The 20,279-nt window shown below is 39.4% G+C and overlaps 1 protein-coding gene across 1 annotated transcript in view; it reads right to left on the minus strand.

Moving 5' to 3' along the window:
- Positions 1-20,279, minus strand: part of si:dkey-82f1.1 (DENN domain-containing protein 2A) — a 54,221-nt gene that overhangs the window by 17,209 nt on the left and 16,733 nt on the right. Inside the window, exons 2-13 of the mRNA XM_062993136.1 lie at positions 15,223-15,309; positions 12,364-13,323; positions 10,609-10,736; positions 7,167-7,279; positions 5,423-5,620; positions 5,116-5,209; positions 4,235-4,285; positions 3,928-4,115; positions 3,705-3,814; positions 1,435-1,504; positions 899-976; positions 631-771 (exon numbers count right to left, since the gene is read on the minus strand). Coding sequence (XP_062849206.1) covers positions 631-771; positions 899-976; positions 1,435-1,504; positions 3,705-3,814; positions 3,928-4,115; positions 4,235-4,285; positions 5,116-5,209; positions 5,423-5,620; positions 7,167-7,279; positions 10,609-10,736; positions 12,364-13,323; positions 15,223-15,308 — 2,217 coding nt within the window. The 5' untranslated portion in view covers position 15,309. The remainder of the gene's footprint in view (positions 1-630; positions 772-898; positions 977-1,434; positions 1,505-3,704; positions 3,815-3,927; positions 4,116-4,234; positions 4,286-5,115; positions 5,210-5,422; positions 5,621-7,166; positions 7,280-10,608; positions 10,737-12,363; positions 13,324-15,222; positions 15,310-20,279) is intronic.

Genomic DNA, 20,279 nt, shown 5'->3' on the forward strand with positions numbered 1-20,279 from the left:
TTGTGTATGTGTGTGTGCGAATGTGTATGTGTGTGTTTTTATGTGTATTTTCACTATTGCTGATATAATATTGGTATATATGGGTAGCACTGTCGCCTCACAGCAAGAAGGTCCTGGGTTCGAACCTCAGAAGGGCCGGTTTGGGTCCTTTCTGTGCGGAGTTTGCATGTTCTCTCCGTGTCTGTGTGGGTTTCCTCCGGGAGCTCTGATTTCCCCCCACAGTCTAAAAACATCCAAGTGAGGTGAATTGCCCTATAGGTGTGTATGAGTGTGTGTGTGTGTGTATGTGTGTCTGCCCTGCGATGGACTGGCACCTTGTTCAGGGTGTTACTGTGTGCCCTGCGCCCATTGAAAAGCTGGGATAGGCTCAAGCACCCCACCTCCCCCCACGACCCTGAAGTGAGTGAGTGATATAATATGTAATTAGCATTTCTAACTTTCTGTCTCTGTTAAAGCTGTCTGTACAATTAAAGGTTTAAGGGTCATGATAGGCCATGCAGCTTTTATAATATACCCCTGATGTAACTATACTACTAATAGCATGTACTTTACATTTTAACCTCAGAGCAGTATGTTGTATTTATACACAACATGATCATTGTCATTAAAACAGGTTGTGACTGAACAAACCTCAGTGCCTGAACCTGGCAGGAAGTTCTTCACAGTAATAGTTCTGCCTGGAGCTGGGAATGGAGCCTCCATGATGCCCCTCATGAAGGGCTGTACCAGAGCAGGGGATATGGCCCTTCTCTTCTCTACCTCATCCAGTATCTAAAACAAAGATGATCATAAAACCACATGGGCTTTAGTGTGTATGCTAGCTTTGCAAAAATACTTTATTAGACCTTAGTAGAGTCTAATAAAGCAGAAGAGTAAAGTGTAAGATGTGAGGACATGCCTTTGAGAAGAGGTCGAAACAGCCCAGTCGGCTAACTATGCAGTAGACTTCAGGCAGACGCCTTCCCTTTCCACTGGGCTGTGTATAACACATAAATGCTTCAATCTACTTTGTTCTCCATCCACACATAACAGGCTGCTGTCTCAAAATGTAAATTACTGCAAACATCTCATGCAAAAAACAGATACACATACGAAGTTCTGACTAGTAGCAACAACCTTGTCTAAACAATAACACACTATCTGTCCAAGTATGTGTATGTGGACACCTGACCATTAGGTTTTTGGACAACCATGCCAAAACATGGGACGGTTCTATTAACATGAAAGCCTCTTTCCCTAAAGGCCTGGATTGGGGTCAATTTTCCAATTTATTCCAAAGGTGTTCAGTAGGGCTCTGAGCTGGCTACTGCAGTTCATCCAGGCCAAACTTATCAAACAGTGTTGTTATAGACCTCGCTTTTTTACACAGTAGACATACTATTAGCCATTTTATGTATCTGTCCACCCCATAATAAAAAAAATGAAACACCTTACCAGTAAACGCCGACAGTAGCCAAACCTTCTGCTTCCATCCTCTCCCGTCAGGACAAACGAGAAGGTTTCACTAAAGAAATTTAAATGAAATTACATGAACGATAAGTTTACATACATAGAAAAAACTTTAAAATGCCAAAACATCAGGTGTAGGTGACTTTTTGATAAATGTTTGTGAGAAAACATCTGCATACATGTTTTAGTAACATACAGTGGGGGAAATAAGTATTTGATCCCCTGCTGATTTTGTAAGTTTACCCCCTTACAAAGACTTGAACAGTCTATAATTTTTATGGAAGGTTTATTTTAACAGAGAGAGACAGAATATCAACAAAAAATCCAGAAAAAAAACATTAAATAAAAGTTATAAATTAATTTGTATTTAATTAAGGGAAATAAGTATTTGATCCCCTACCAACCAGCAAGAATTCTGACCCCCACAGACCGGTTATGTGCCCATGAGGCACACAAATTAGTCCTGTCCCTGTATAAAAGACACCTGTCACAGAATCAGTTTCTTCCGTTCAAATCTCTCGACCACCATGGGCAAGACCAAAGAGCTATCAAAGGACGTCAGGGACAAGATTGTAGACATGCACAAGGCTGGAATGGGCTACAAGACCATCAGCAAGAAGCTTGGTGAGAAAGAGACCACTGTTGGTGCAATAATTCGAAAATGGAAGAAATACAAGATCACAGTCAATCACCCTCACTCTGGAGCTCCATGCAAGATCTCGCCTCGTGGGGTAAGAATGATTCTGAGAAAGGTGAGGTCAGTCCAGAATTACACGGGAGGAGCTTGTCAATGATCTCAAGGGAGCTGGGAGCAGAGAAATGCTGGATATGACCCCAAGAACACCACCCCCACCGGGCATTTCTCTGCCTCCAAACACGGCGAGTGGAGTTGATGCCAAAGAGCTCAATTTTGGTCTCATCTGACCATATCACATTCTCCCAAGCTTTCTCTGAATCATTCAGGTGTTCATTGGCAAACTTCAGACGGGCCTGTACATGAGCCTTCTTGAGCAGAGGGACTTTGCGGGCACTGCAGGATCTCAATCCATTACGGCAAAGTGTGTTACTAATGGTTTTCTTGGTGACTGTGCTCCCAGCTCCCTTGAGATCATTGACAAGCTCCTCCCGTGTAATTCTGGACTGACCTCACCTTTCTCAGAATCATTCTTACCCCACCAGGTGAGATCTTGCATGGAGCTCCAGAGTGAGGGTGATTGACTGTGATCTTGTATTTCTTCCATTTTCGAATTATCGTGCCAACAGTGGTCTCTTTCTCACCAAGCTTCTTGCTGATGGTCTTGTAGCCCATTCCAGCCTTGTGCAGGTCTACAATCTTGTCCCTGACGTCCTTTGATAGCTCTTTGGTCTTGCCCATGGTGGTCGAGAGATTTGAACGGAAGAAACCGATTCTGTGACAGGAGTCTTTTATACAGGGACAGGACTAATTTGTGTGCCTCATGGGCACATAACCGGCCTGTGGGGGTCAGAATTCTTGCTGGTTGGTAGGGGATCAAATACTTATTTCCCTTAATTAAATACAAATTAATTTATAACTTTTATTTAATGTTTTTTTCCTGGATTTTTTGTTGATATTCTGTCTCTCTCTGTTAAAATAAACCTTCCATAAAAATTATAGACTGTTCAAGTCTTTGTAAGGGGGTAAACTTACAAAATCAGCAGGGGATCAAATACTTATTTCCCCCACTGTAATACATACTGTACTGTTTATATTCCTATATAAGTCATTCCTTTATAAGTCATTGCACTTTGTAATGCCAACATTTTGCTGTTAAGTCAATATAGTGGTGACACTATTAATAATGTACACATACATTCATTCTCAGTAATCACATCTAATGACAAAAAAAGGGCAGGGCAGCAATCCTGTCAGGGCATCACGCACCCACTCACTTCACATGTAATTAAACTACTAAACTGCTTTTGGAGCTGTAAGGACACAGGAGTACCCAAAGAAAACCCAAGGAGAAACAAAAAGAATGTACACAGATGTGTAAACTGGACCTGGGTCCATGAAGCTGTAAAGCACAAAAGTGTTACCTATTATTTAATTCACACATAAACAAATGTAAAAATACAATATAGATCTGATTAAGTGCTTCCAGCATATCATAACCAGATTACTATGCTTCTACTGAAGTGACAATCATTTTTTTTTAAATCTTGTAATTATCTTATTTTGATTAATAACATAATAACATAAGTAGTGTTAGGTAGCACAGTATGTGAGTAATTACCTGGGGAAGTTGTCCACAGGGGCCCAGTCTTTGGCATCAGGAAAACAGAACTGTGGGATGACCTTCAACTGGTCCTCAGCCTCCCGCATAAACTTGAAGCTCCTCTCCAGCTACATTCAAAGAATGAGACATTTAACACTCAAAATATGTGGCAGCAGGTTCTTCAAAATCAGCTCAGGGTTAAATGACATAACTCAAATAATAAAATAAATCTAAAGACTACCTTAAGTGGGAACTGCTGGGTGACCTCAGGCAGGTAGGGTGCCCCAGCTTTGGTTTTATGAAGTGCCACCACTATAAAATACTCAAAGAGCTTTCTTTCTTGTAGGTCCATCAGGTCTTTCTCGAGCGTCCGGTACCGTCCCGTCTGCTTCAGCATAGACTGCACTGAGACCAGTCTCTGACTGTGAGCTATTTAGACACCCAAAAAGTGGTGTAAAAAACTAAGTTTTACCACTGCTTTATCTTGGTCAGAGTTATTAATCCATTTTGGGCCTTGACCATATACACCTCAAATTGTCTACACTCACCTTTCAGCTTTTCTTCTGTGTCGCTCTCAGATTCACTGTTCTCATCTGTCACTGCACCCATAGGAAAAAAGCAATATGTCAAGATTAAACTCATTACATGCAGGTACTTTGATTATGACAGACCTACACTACGTGATCAAATTATTGTGAATACTTGATCATTACTTTGTTCCAAAACTATAGGCATTAGTATATAATAGACCTCTTTTTTCCCTTTCCAGCTATAATAGCCTGCATTGTTGTAGAAAGGCTCCCTCACAAACTTTTGGAGAATATGTGCCAATTCAGCCAAAAGGGCATTTGAGAGGTCAGGCACTAATGCTGGACAAGATGTGTGTACCCAGAAGTCAGTGTTCACAAAGTTTCTGTGCCAACCACTGAAGTATCACCACACTAAACCATGTCTTTATAGATCTTACTTTGTGCACAGGGCTTCAGTCATAATGGACTTTCTCAATTGTTTGCTACAAAGTTGGATGCATGTAATTTATTTATTATAACTGATTGTATACACCTATTAGCAATGGGTGTGGCTAAAATATGTGAACTCAATCATTTAATATGGTGTCCACATACTTTTGGCCATACAGGACATGTCCCTCAAAATAGCATAATTCTTAGAATTTACCCCATTCTGAGAAAAAGGAGACAGATAGAATGAAGTAAATGAAGAATGCAAGCATGCCAGTAAAACTAATTGGACACACATGTGCAGCTGAAGTAGTGAGAATGTGATTAATGCAGAGGCTTCTTGTTGTTTCTCAGAACAACTGTAAAAAAAAAAAAAAATAGCACTAAAGATCCCATTACTGTCTATGTAACTCAGTATTATTCACTGGAATTTTTGCGAATATGTAAGATTGGTAAGGAATCCCACACACCTCTTCCTGAGCTGGATTCAGCCGACTGAGAGACCCGCTTCATTCTCTTTTTTCCCCGGCGGGCCTCAAAGATACCATTTATCTTCAGCACCATCTGTTGGAAACAAAAACAGCTTTTCTTTATCAGGCAGAATTTTTTATCTATTTATTTTACAAAGGTCTGATAACAGTTTAAGCAAAAAGCACTACGGTAAACCTTTTTTTTTTTTACAATTTACCCTAAATCTTACCCTAAGGCTTACACTTTACTCACTACTCCACATGTAGTGTTTTAGTAACAATGCAGAACTAGCTTTGTTGACAGTACCTTAGGAATTTTCCTTCGTCTTCGGTTGTAAGGGTCTCCTGAGAGGCAGGGTGTATCGTCAGGACTGCTGGGGGTGGACGGTGGGCTTATCTTTGAAGGTGTAGCTGTACCAGCATCTCTGTTTACCTTTCGCAGCTCTAATAACTTGAAGCTGCGACGTTCTGAATTCTGCCTAAAGAAGCCATGCTTGGAGGAGAGCTGGTTTCAATGGGAGTTGACAAGAGAGTTAATTAAAGGTTAATATACTATAAAGGAGTTTTTACTGAAGTTTTATCCCATTGATTCTAATACACCTGCAGATGGGTAACAAATAAAAGAAAATAAAACATAAATGAATAGGTAGTGAAGCATCATGAGTGCAGATGCCAGACAGGTGTATCGCATGATACATTTTAAGAGTTACCTTTCTACCACACTCTGGCATGTAAAAAAGGCTCATATAAACTACATTTTGGATCAATAAGACAGTACATAATGAAACATCTAAGGAACTTTCAGGGTTTATTGCACATAGATGGCAGAAGCTTCAGTCACAAAGACTGTTTAACTGGCTGGAGCTTTAACAGAAAACCAAATAAAGTGACACCTGCATTTAAATGTGGACAATACCACAATAAATAGGGTTTAATGAAGCTAAATACCTATTCAAAGGACATGAAGGCTGTGGTGAATGGTATGGACCAACAGAAGAGCTACTGTGGCTCAACTGTGTAAAAAATTAATTCTGATTAATTATTCTGAGGTGAATACATTTTATCAGCTCCACTCTACAATTACTGACTGTAATCCATCTGTTTCTCTGCATGCTTTGTTAGCCCCCTTTCATGCTGTTCTTCAATGGTCAGAACTCTTCCAGGACCACCACAGAGTAGGTATTATTTGGGTGGTGAATCATTCTCAGCACTGCAGTGACACTGACATGGTGGTGGTGTGTTAGTGTGTGTTGTGCTGGTATGAGTGGATCAGACACAGCAATGCTGATGGCAATGAGAATCATCCACCACCTAAATAATACCTACTCTGTGGTGGTCCCGACCATTAAAGAAAGCAGGTTAAAAAAAAGTTCAGTAATTGTGGAACTACAAAATGCTTCTATACAGTAAGTGGAGCTGATAAAATGGACAGTGAGTGTAGAAACAAGGACGTGGTTTTAATGTTATGGCTGATCAGTGTATGTAACAGCACATAGTGCATCAAACATAGTGCATCAAACCCTCCTGTTTATGGCAGTCAGACTGCCCATGCTAATGAACAGTTACACAGTTGCAAAGAACTTTCCACTCATTGCCCAGAGGCTTTGGAGCTGTTTATGCTGTTTGTGGTGGCCTAACAACTTACTAAAACATTTTAGTTTCTTTTAATGTCACCCATCTTTACATAATTAACAGAAGAACTGCTGTACTGAGCTACAACACAGTAAACGCCATATAACATTTGGACAGTTTGCATAGTTCTTTCCCACAACTATGAAATATTCAACAAAAAGAGGCCATAGTTAATCAGGAGACATACTAATAGCCCATTATGAATGACATTTGAATGTGGTTTGAATGTCTTAAGACAAACTTAAAGTTAGCACTAGCATTTTTCCTAGTTAAGGCTAAATATTTAGCTGCTAACATGGAAAGGAAGAGTAAGAACAGCAGTTTAACATAATCTAAACATCATTACTGTTTAACTACTTTTTAGCCCAGCTTTCCATTTAAGAAGAAGACTTAAATACATGTATAGAATACATGAATACCTTATTTGGAGTGTCTGGAGTTGGTGAAGGTGACGTGGCCACAAGACATTTGTTTTCAGTACAGCGGCTTTCCAATTCTATGTCTTCATATGGGTTTTCTTTTGATGGAGGGTCTGCAAACAATGCGAACAAATGTTATTTAAATTTTATGTTATTTAAAATGTTGAGTCATTACTTTTCATTACAACATTTGGTTTAAAAAGTGCAACAAGTAGTTGAGAACCAACACAAGCATTAATAATTTACTAATGTATGCATATTTAGTAATGGCCTAACTTTGGACGAGGTCCTGGTGGGTTCGTTGGTTATACTGGAAACCAATCAAGCCATTCTCAGGCATCATACTAAAACATTTGTTCACAATTTTTTAGTACAACCCCAAATCAGAAAAAGTTGGGACAGTATGGAAAATGCAAAAAAAAATTAAAAAAAATGCAATGTTCCTTACATTTACTTTGACTTTTATTTGATTGCAGACAGTTTGAACCCAAGATATTTCATGTTTTGTCTGGTCTACTTTATTTCATTAGTTAATATACCTCCATTCCTGCATTTCAGGCCTGTAACACATTCCAAAAAAAGTTGAGATGGGGGCAATATGGGGCTAGTAATGAGATGAAAACACTAAATAATGATGTGATTCCAAACAGGTGATGTGAACAGGTGATTGTAATCATGGTTTGGTACAAAAGCAGCATCCAGGAAAGGCTCTTTTGATGAGCAAAGATGATCAGAGGATCTCCAGTTTATCAACAAATGTGTGTAAAAATTATTGGAATGTTTAAAAACAATGTACTTCAAAGAAAGATTGGAAGGGATTTGCATATTTCTCCCTCTACGGTGCATAATATCATTAAACGATTCAAGGAATCAGGAGGAATTTCAGGGCGTAAAGGCCAAGGGCGCAAGCTTAAGCTGTACGCTTGTGATCGTCGATCCCTCAGATGGCACTGCATCAAGAACCACCACTCAACAATAGCTGATATAACCACATGGGCAAGGGATTACTTTGTTAAACCTTTGTCAAGCACTATAATACAGAGTTACATGCACAAATGCCACTTAAAACTTTACTGTGCAAAAAAGAAGCCTTATGTTAACCATGTCCAAAAGCGGTGTCGACTTCTCTGGGCTCAGAGGCATCTAGGATGGATCATCACACAGTAGAAATGTGTATTGTGGTCAGATGAATCAGCATTCCATGTTTTTTTGGAAAAAATGGACGCTGTGTGCTTTGGACCAAAGACAAAAAGGACCATCCAGACTGTTATCAGCAGTCCAAAAGCCAGGGTGTGTCATGGTATGGGACTGTTTCAGTGCCCTTGGCAAAGGTCATTTACACTTCTGTGATGGCAGCATTAACACAGAAAAGTACATTGAGATCTTAGAGCAACATATGCTGCCTTCAAGACGTCATCTTTTCCAGGGACGTCCATGTATTTTTCAACAAGACAATGCAAAACCACATGCTGCACACATTACAAAGACATGACTGTGGAAGAAGAGGGTACGGGTACTGGACTGGCCTGCCTTCAGTCCTGATCTGTCCCCAATAGAAAATGTGTGGAGAATTTTGAAACTAAAAATGTGGCAACGATGACTCCATACTGTTGCACATCTTAAGTCGTGTTTGCAGGAAGAATGGGACAAAATAAAACCTGAAACATTAAATCACTTATCCTCAGTGCCAAAACCTCTTTTAAGTGTGGTGAAAAGGAATGAAATGAAATGTTGCAGGCCTAAAATGCAGGAATGGATGTTTATTAATAAATGAAATGAAGTTAACCAGACAAAACATAAAATATCTCAGGTTCATCCTGTCTGCAATTAAATAAAAGTCAAATTGTTTTTTTTTATTATTGACATTTTCCATGCTGTCCCAACTTTTTCTGATTTGGGGTTGTAGTTTCTATTTTACTTTAAATGAAATACCATCTTAGCGATCTGGAATATGCGATGATTTTGTGAAAAGTTTCCTATTATAGACTCAATAACAGTATGTCTTACTCAAAATGGAAATAACATTAACTCTGTTCTGTGGTTCCTATCTAAATTATAACATTAGGCAATCATGACTGTACTAAACCACTGATTTATGTAGAGGTGGAATAAGAGAGCTTTTAGAACACAAGACGTATTGATGCTGATGTATCTAAAAAGTCTCTTGATTTAATTTATTTATTTAAAAAATCTTTACGACACCCCCGGCTACTGAATTTGGTCATGAACCCCTAATAAAATAATGCTAAACATCACACAGACAGTAAGTTGACTCTGTTAGGTACCAACCCTACCTTCTGTGCCACCCATATAACAATGCAGTATTATTTTGTTTATTGGTTTGTTGGGGGAGGGTATTGCTTTACTTACTACTTCATGTGAATGATTTAACACAACAGTATACATATCAAAAAGTCGAAAAGTAATGGCCATTATATATATTTGACTTGATCATTTAAATTTAAGTACAACAACCAGTTCTCTTTCTCTATCTCAAATATGTTGTATTCAGTCCAGTACCCTCAGTATCTGTATGATTAATGCTGCACAGCCTATAGTGGTAAAGGAAACCTAAGCTTGCCTGGTCTTGTTTCCACGATTGGCTTCTAGCTGATGTCATGTTTTTGCTTTGCTTCATATTCCTTTACTCCAGATGTTTGATAGTTTGCCAAGGAATCAACCAGCACCTTTTACCACTATACACACATCATGATTTGCACAGACATGCAGTGAGCAAAGAAATAAACCTAGAGAGATGGGGACACTGCAAAGAAAATGTGAGGAAAAAGACAGAGGGGTGTTTTAAAGACAAAAAGCCCATCTTCCATGTCAATTCATTTACCAGATACAACTAGTGGGAGGAGAGTTTGAGACAGGGACATTCAGTCCCAGCCACGAAAAGCACATGCAGCTCTTCATGCTTTGCTCCATAGTTGCATTTCAGGCAGTACTATCAACCAGAATCTAACAGCTTTTCATACCATAACACTTATTTTTCCTATTCTAACTTCCAATTTCCAATAAAATTTTCTCCTCCAAGACACAAACCAGACTGCCCCTTTATGTCAAAATGTGTCAAAATGAGTAGCTGAAGAGTCTTTCTATTCCAGATTTCAAGTTGCAGTATTTAATATGTTGAAGATATGTTTAAAACAAAAACAAAAGCAGAAATCTACTCATTCCCAGTATAAGTCTACTTGGGTTGGCACTGCTAGGCAGCTGGTATAGTGAGTGCATTTTCATGCCATGTCAACATCGTTTTTTACCATGTTCTCTCCAGGTACTCTGGTTTCTTCCCCCCACCCACCTCCCAAAAACATGCAGAAGGTGAACTGGTTGCTGTACTTTACCCCTGAGTGAGTAAGTGTATGAATGAGTATAGTAGACTTGTTTAGGGTGTATTTCTGCCTTGCACCAGAAGATTAACAATGCAGTTATTTACCTAGGATGTCTTCATAAACATTCTCCTCAGATAAAGTGCGTGTGAGGCCCAGCTTGGACTGAGCGTACCAATCCACTCGACAGCCCTCAGCTGAAGACTGCAACAGATCCTCAAACTCATATGACTTCCTGCCACATCAGCATAAAACACAATAGAAATCAGTAATAAGGTGGAAATGTGTCATCATTCACATTTATGCAGAATATGTAAAATATACTTTATTTATTTTATTAAAATCACTAAGGTTAAAGGTTTAGATACACCAATCAGACATAACATTAAAACCACCTCCTTGTTTCTACACACATTGTCCATTTTATCAGCTCCACTTACCATATAGGAGCACTTTGTGGTTCTACAATTACTGACTGTAGTCCATCTGCTTCTCTACATGCTTTGTTAGCCCCCTTTCATGCTGTTCTTCAATGGTCAGGACTCTCCCAGGACCACCACAGAGTAGGTATTTGGGTGGTGGGTCATTCTCAGCAATGCAGTGACTCTGACATGGTGGTGGTGTGTTAGTGTGTGTTGTGCTGGTATGAGTGGATAAGACACAGCAGCACTGATGGAGTTTTTAAACACCTCACTGTCCCTGCTGGACTGAGAATAGTCCACCAACCAAAGATATCCTGCCAACAACGCCCTGTGACCACTGATGAAGGTCTAGAAGATGACCAACTCAAACAGCAGCAATAGATGAGTGATCGCCTCTGACTTTACATCTACAAGGTGGACCAACTAGGTAGGAGTGTCTATTAGAGTGGACAGTGAGTGGACATGGTATTTAAAAAGTCCAGCAGCGCTGCTGTGTCTGATCCACTCATACCAGCACAACACACTATGATCCACCACCCAAATAATACCTGCTCTGTGGTGGTCCTGGGAGAGTCCTGACCATTGAAGAACAGCATGAAAGGGGGCTAACAAAGCATGCAGAGAAACAGATGGACTACAGTCAGTAATTGTAGAACTACAAAGTGCTTCTATATGGTAAGTAGAGCTGATAAAATGGAAAGTGAGTGTAGAAACAAGGAGGTGGTTTTAATGATATAGCTGAACGGTGTATATCGTGCAGTTGTGCACTTGACGGGGTAATGTGTCACCTCATCTGTAAGTTAAGCATTAATAGTATCAACGTAAACTAGAACTATTTGATGTAAATATACAGACAACCCTTCCACAAACCATCTGAGATTCTATAAGGTCTGTTTTAATCCTAACACAGTTTTGTCTACATTGCACCTACAGCTGCAAGAAGTGATCTGTAAATATATGGACATTAGAATATTATAAATTTTGTCTAAACTAATAACACAAGCAATCGCCAAGCCAAGTCTTCATATAACACATTAAAAGTTAACACATTTGGCAAAAATGCACAGCAAAGTGCAATGCACGCCAATACGCCATCATCCCAACTGTAAAGCATGGTGGAGTCAGTATCTGGGTTTAGGGCAGAAAATTGATAAATACTTGTATGATGAAACTTTACAAAGAATATCAGGTTCGTAATACGTCACTTGCCATTTAAATTAAGTTGCATGACGCAACAGAAAATGACCCAAATCTAACAGAATAAAAAAAAAAAAAGACACAATTTCAGTTTTGAAGTGGTGAAGTCCAAAATCTGAAAGGTACTGTGTATGCAAAATGGGAAAATAGCATGATCAGCACAGCAGCTACAGTAACTGTTATTGCTTAACCTGAACTGTAAATGATGAATCAGTGTGATTAGTCAAGACATAAAACTCCCACCTGATGTTACTGTCTCTGACTCTTTCTCTCCAAGGCCTCTGACAAACTCCAGGAGGTGGAGGGCAGGAGGGGAGTGGTGGAGGTGGTACAGAGGGCAAAGGGGGTAGATTCCGTCTCCCCTTTGCTGAACCGTGAGGAGGTCTAGGGCTGTTTGTTTGAGTGTGGTGCTGAAAGGTACGCTGGGGTTTTGGAAGAGGGTTAATGGAGGGTACACCTGGCTCAGTGTACACATTCTCAGGGTCTCTGTTTCGGTCACGCCGACTCACAGTCCTTACCACATCCAAAGTCCCAAAAATGGGTTCTGCAGCCTTTTTCTCTGCTTCCTCCTGCTTCTCTTTTGAAGGTGGGCAAAAGTAATTACCAGGCAAGGATGGCCTTGTAGGTGTTTCCTTCATAGCCTGCTCAAGTTTCTTTATGTGTGTCAAAACAGACTTTTTGTCCTGAACAATCTCAGTTGTTTTTCCACTTGGATTTTTGTCCAGTATTGTGTCTTCTTCTCTAGTACATGTCTTAGAACTTTTACATAAATCTTCATTTTTGCTGCCATTCTCTTTGCCAATGTCCTGTCTTTCACAAATGAAAACTCTTTTACTGTCTCTTCTTTGTACCTCTGTGGATTTATTATCCTTTTTCTTTGCACTTTCCATCTCTTTCTGAATGCCTGGTTGTACATTTGCTCCAGCACTGTCCGTTTTGCCCTCCCATTGGGATATCTTGTCCCTAATGCTGGCAGAGCTTTTGATCCCTGCAGGAGTCCTTGGGGGCTTGTTGAAGACTCCCAAACCATTTTCAACAGTGTCACTCGGCCTCTTCTGGGTGAGCATGTCAGTCTTCCCGGGGCAGCACTTTATGTTGTCCAGGGACGTTAGGGGGAACTGACTTTCCACAACCCTGGACAGATCTGGCCTCTGGGACACGACAGATTGAGCGTCTTCGAGCCACAAGCCACAGCACTGGAGCCTTTAACAAAGCAAAAACACAGTGTCAAACACATTAAAAACTAAGTTATCTAAGGCTTTTTAGGATGGAGCTAGTTTCACAAAAAGGTATTGCAAGAAATTAATGTGTCTTCAATATGTTTAATATACACTGATCAGCCATAACATTAAAACCACCTCCTTGTTTCTACACTCACTGTCCATTTTATCAGCTCCACTTTTGTAGAATTGTAGCACTTTGTAGTTCATCTGTTTCTTTACATACTTATCTATCTGCCAATCAGTTTCCTTACACAGCGTTTGAAGGCACCACCCCCATAGTCCGGTCATCCCGCCGTAGCAGAATCGTGTCTGCTGCAGGTACTGCCAATTATGCCTGCTAGATGGCGCCCAGCCGACCGGTGGCAACGCCGAGTTTCGAACCGAGGAGTTCAGAATCTCGGCGCTGGTGTGCTAGAGGAATATCCCGCTGTGCCACCTGGGCGCTCACATGGCCTTTCTTGGCTTCCGTACTTCATGGCGATTTTGACGAAGGTAAGACCATGTAAAAATAATATCATACAACGGACTGTATATTGTGTAATCAGTTAGCTAGTTAGTTAGTCATCTGTTTCATCTTTATTTTTAAGGTGCAATTCTCCTTCTGAGAATAACCCCAACCTTAACCCTAACCCAAATCCTAACACTCAAAAAAGCAACTTAAAAAAATTAACACGTTAAATCATTTATTACTCCTGCCCTTCAACCCAGCTACAGCATAAAATAAATGAGCTTCACATAAAGGGGAGAAGTCATAAAGCAGATATCCATCTTTGTCTTTTTTTAATCAGCCAGTTAAAAAATTTTTAGCTTGGCTCTTAGCCAGCGCATTAAATCACAGCTCCAGCAAACAAACAGAGGAAATGTGAACCTTGCAGTTTGTTGCAGGAAATTCTATATTCCAGCAAGTTACTGATTTGACATTTTCTGATCAGCAGACTTACATTTAATATAAGGGGTGAGTTAGGGGTGAGTTTTTCACTTTTAAAGTAAAACTAGGTCAAACTTCAAAAACCCTTAAAAAAGGCAAGAGGAGAAGAAAAAGAGTGGGAGGCCTGAGGAGACTTAGAAACAGAAGACCAAAAAAGGACGAATGATTGTATTCTTAGTTTTGCTAGAAGGAAATAGGCTACTTGATGAAAAAAAGCCAAGCCTGAAGGTTAAGCTGAATGGAGGTAGAATCACCAACCACCCACGCCAGCTTAAAAACCAAAGCCCTTTCCACCAACTGAGCTCGCTGAAAAATAAACAGAGTGGATGTTTGACAGGGCTAAGGCGCTCTGACTTGATGAGTAGAGGAAAACTTAATCAACAAAAAGTAACCAAGGACTCTCAGCTCTTTGCCCTTTTTTGTTCAGGGCTTGGCTTTTACAGTCTGTTACACCTCTGTGATATATTTAAATAGAAAGTACTTATAAAGAATGATCTCAGCACATTCAAGGTTCTTCCTTGATGAGGGTTTTACTTTTGGCAATAGCATAGCATGGCATTCCAACACACCAAGTCAAATAATTATTTACTCAATGGATTATGGCACTGCCAGGGGGGTTTATTAAGTTTCAGTAGAATATATTACTAGGCTTTTCCTGGAAACACACTGACAATCACAACTGGATGAAAGTAAGAGTTTTCTAAACAGTGTGTGTAATAAAATAACATTTTATGCACTATTAATCCTTTGTGTGATTTAAACAAAAAAACGATAAAATGATACAGAATTGACACACTTGTAAAATACACGTATGTCAAAACCAGTTTGGATTTCAAAGATTGATGCAAATACTCTTCTTGTGACTGAAAAACGTTCAATGTACACCTTTGTAAAAAAAATAGGGTTAGGATGTATTGAATGGTTGTGAGGTGTCGTGTGTTGGTACCATACCCGTTGACTGACTGGTAGATGCAGTTCTCTGTGTTTGTACAGAGCAGCAGCGCTCTCCCACCGGTCATGATGCTAGCAGCTGGCATCCTGAAAAAAGAAGAACAAAGAGCTGAAGTTTGCCTTAATTATATAACCCCCAAAAAAAGTAAGTCTGAGGGATCAAACAACGAGAGAGACAATTATACACCTTCCCACATGTCTGGCTCAAAATTGCATACACACAGACACACAGACTCATGTATCTGTACGAAGACACTTACTAAAAGGCCACATACATGCCTTATTCAGCAATGAAATGCATTCATTTATTCATTTATTTTTACTTACTGCTTCATCCTAGTCAGGGTCACCGTGGGTCCAGGACCCTCCAGAAACACATTCACTTATTAACAGCCTTTAATCCTTCTTAAGAAGGTGGGAGGGAATTAAAGTGCCAACAATAAAAGCCCACACCCACAGACAGTGTGTGGAGGCAAGAATTGAACCTAGGTCTCCAAGACCCATGTTGCTATCTGGCACCACTATGCTGTCCTAATCAGCAGTAGAGCAAATGTTTATAAATGCATAGAACATAACCTTGAATACAACTTTAGTCCAGGTTACATGAAAGTGTCACAGACAGCAAATTAAGAAGAGCTCATTTTGATTATTCAGAAATATACATTTTTCTCTGTCTTTACTAACAGCACCTTTCCGCAGCATAATATACTGTATACACAAAAAGCAACATCTATTACATTATGCTTGCACAGATTAACACTTTCTAAACTCATTTGTTTAAAATGCACAGATACAGAACAAAATAGGTATTTCCCCCTGTTTAATCATTACCAGTTACCACCCACTAAATGATCACTACTAAAGTTGGGTGGTGAGGGCTAGCCTGTGTTTTCTCAAAGAAACATAAAGCCACCACATTTTTTCAAGCTGTTATCACGGTCATCTGTGATAACATTAAGCAGAACTACTGTACATGCTCAGAGGAAGGCATTTACCTTCCCTTTAATATATTATCTAGCAAACCCCAGGGTGGTCTAGTGTCTCTGATCAAAAGGGGGTACATGAATGCCATTCCTCCTATTCAGAAAGAATATTACTTTCTTAAACCCCTGCACACAGGTGGCTACAGCTTTTAGAGATCAAACTTATAATCTCATAAAGCCAGGGGGGGTGGTCTGGGTCCTTTTTGTGTGGAATTTGTTCTCCCTGTGTCTGCGTAGGTTTCCTCCGTGAGCTCCGGTTTCCTCCCACAGTCCAAAGACATGCAAGTGAAGTGAAATGGAGATACAAAATTGTCCATGACTGTGTTTGAAACTGAACTTGTAAACTGATGAATCTTGTGTAACTGTCATGAATGTAATCAAAGTGTGTAAAACATGACATTAAAATCCTAATAAATAAATAAATAATCTGATAATGCTCAGAGCTTTTTGTAATACCATCATGGCTCTAACACAAACTCTAAAAGCAAATAAACGTAAAATGTACAATGTACAAAAAATAAAGACTACTGCTTACTATTCATCTAGAGACAAGTCTGGTTTTGTAGCATGCAGAGGGATACAGTACAGTAAGTACAGCTCAGATGATCAGCTGATCAAAATGAAACCATCAGTGTTTGAGGTTGTAAACATGTTTGGACATTCAAATATGTTATATTTTATTTGGTTATTAATAATACATAATGTAGCTTCCTTAATATAAGGTAAGGGCAACACATCTGATATTGATGAACAAAAGATTCAAGATTGAAAATCTTTACTGATGTAAATTGTTTAATTTGTTAAGAACAAAATGACATAAAAAATGGTGAGTGGAAACCAAAATCATCAGCCCACTGAAACCTGGATTCAAAATCATACTAAAATCAAAGTAAAAAATTGAAATCTGTGCCAATTTGCATGAAAATTGTGCCAATTTGCATGAATTTCAATTATAGAAAAAATACCACAAAAATGTTAAGTGACAAACATATTACTAAATTAGAAATTATTAATAAAAACAATTTCAAATTTAAAAAGAAACAGCATTAGATTACCATGAATGTCAATCAATGAATAGAGTAAACACTCTTTCAGGCTTATCTTTCAAGGCAGTGCTCCAGATACCAGAAACAACAGGAAGCACCATAAATAACCCCATAAAGCCAATAAAGCTCAAAATTGTTTGTTTACCAATACTTTGTTTGTAAATACTGAAACCAAAAAAATAAGTAAAAAAAGGAGGCCATAATGTATTACAAGGGACCATACATACAAAACACAATTAGTAAAAAAACAAAAAAGCTAATATTAGTCACTCAGCAGTCCAACTAAATCTAAATCATTATCATCTATCCAATAAAACATGTACTAGGAAGTTCACTATGTTTTGGTAAAAACAAAGGCACTCGATACAGGTGTTAACACATAATTAACACATCTGGGAAGGTCTGTCAGTCATGTGCGCTTGTGCTTTATGTCCTCCTACATACTGCTCTTGCTGCCAAAAAGAAGCATGACATCATGAGGAGACGGAGGGGGGCAGCATGAAAAAACCCAGTCTGCCGCCACAAATAACAAGCTACACTGAAAGGATCTAGTAATTAACCCGCATTGTAAACATATCCAGCCCTCAGTCCTCTACTGGAGACACTCAAACCAATCCTTTACATCACTGATCCTTTAAAAAATGAGAATAATGGCAGCTAAGGAATTGTGGTGCATTAGGTTTTTGTTTTGTTTACTGTTTTAATTAAGGTTTATTGGGGTCTGGGGTCTTCTCGGTTTTGGATACATGTTATCTATTGGTGGTGTGAATTCCCAAATGTCCCCAAATGTCACGTCCACATTTTTTAACTTCGTTCAATGTCAGTTATTCTAAATTACTTACTCACTTTTTTTTACCACTAATCCAATTAGGGTCGCGGCTGTGGGGGATTGGGGGTGTGGAGCCTATCCAAGCTTTTTCAATGGGCGCAAGGCACACAGTAACACCCTGGACGAGGCGCCAGTCCATCGCAGAGCAGACACATATACACGATTTCTGATAGTGCTATTGAAATGAACATTTTGTTCCTTCTTCACATGCATCCATTTAAAAATTTCTAATAGATTAAAAATAACAAATCATAATTTCAATGGGCGCAAGGCACACAGTAACACCCTGGACGGGGAGCCAGTCCATCGCAGGACACACACACACACACACACACACCCATTCCCCTATAGGGCAATTCAGTGTCTCCATTTAACCTGACTGCATGTTTTTGGACTATGGGAGGAAACCGGAGCTCCCGGAGGAAACCCACGCGGACACAGGGAGAAGATGCAAACTCCACACAGAAAGGACCCGGACCGCCCTGCCTGGGGATCGATCCCAGGACCTTCTTGCTGTGAGGCGACAGTGCTACCCACCGAGCCACTGTGCCGCCCTTTTCTAAAGTAAATCTACCAAATACCTGTCTTACCTGGTTTAGCTCTTAACCATACCTAACTGTTTGACTCATCAGGAATATAACTGATTAATTGGGTACAAAAATGATTTTTAATTTTGGGGTGTTATTTGAGTTACAGTTCCTGAAGTTCTTTGAGAAGTTTATTTAATATTATGTGACTACTTTTTTAATAATTGGGAAGTAATTTGTGGACTTTTAGCATCTATGCTTTACATCAAAAATTATGTGAAATGTTTTTCCTCACAAAGTGATAGTTGGACTTGTTGAGTGTGGCTCTAGTACCTGTCTTTTGAAAGCACTTGGTATTGCTAAAATTCCAGCAGCTTCACTGGCCAGCAGCATGAACTGGCTTGAAGAGTCTGCCAAAAACAGTATTAAAGCCATTCAAATATGGTGTGGCATGGACACTTATTTCAAGGGAAATGGCAGCTTTCCTATTTGTCTTGTATTTTACAACCCATAAGCAATTGTATAGCCTTAGATTATTGGACCACTAGCATAGTACATAATATTTTAGACAGTAATGAATTGTGATCTGATTAAATCTTGCTTTTTTTAAGCCAGTATACTTATAATCTCTCTCTCTCTCTCTCTCTCTCTTTGTCTCTCTCTTTCTCTCTATGCTGTCCGGCATACTTAAATGATTTTCAGCTGTCTGAAGGGGTTCTTGGAAGGAACATAAGCTCTCCCCCCTCTCTATCTACTTCTCTTTCTAATGAAACCAAGAATGGGCTGAGAAAGGAAAAAAAACAAGACAAATAGCTATCAACACAAAATGCAGAACTGGTTTGTAAAATACTATTCAGATGATGTTTTTTCTGTATTTGTGTGTATATGTATTTGTGAATAAGAAACCTCTATCACCAAATAATTTTTTGCAGAACCTCAGTCCTAGCAGGACGTTGAGTTGTTTTCAACAATTAAGCCAAAACATTAGGACCACCCGACTAATATGCTGTCTAAACAGCTCTGACCCGTGAGACATGGACTTCACAGAACATTTGAAGGAGTCCTTTGGTATCTGGTTCCCTCAACTTCTATATGGTATGTGGTGGATCATCCTACGGATTATCCTGGTGCCATCTCTTCAATGGGTAAACGATGCAAACATGCCATCCACATAATCTTGGAGAGAAAGGATTCATATGACCAGTACTCCATTACTCTGCTGTCCAGTTCAGAGGTCTGAGTGTCCATTGTAGATGCTTTTTAACAGTGGACAGTGGAGGATCTAGCATTGGCACTTTGACCGGCCTGCAACTACACAGCCCTATACACTTATCACTAGTATTTAAATAACCTGCAGTTTAAACCACAGTAGCATTTTGTTGGTCTGTACCAGACACCAAAGCCTTTATGTCCTCTGTCATCAATGAGTCTTGGCTGTCTAACCACTGACTACTCACCACGGTCACCTGTGAGCACATAACAGCCATAATAGGACTTTATGCTGATCATATCTGCTGCATTCAACATGTGTACTATGAGTAATTACTATCAGCACAACATTTAATATATACCTGACTGTCACATGCACAATTGTTTGGGTGGTGATACTAATATTTTGGCTCATCGTGGTATCTGAAAAAAAAAAACACATATGAACAAGCCGTCTGATGCT

This window comes from Trichomycterus rosablanca, chromosome 1 (assembly GCF_030014385.1).
Source record: "Trichomycterus rosablanca isolate fTriRos1 chromosome 1, fTriRos1.hap1, whole genome shotgun sequence".
NCBI lineage: Eukaryota > Metazoa > Chordata > Actinopteri > Siluriformes > Trichomycteridae > Trichomycterus > Trichomycterus rosablanca.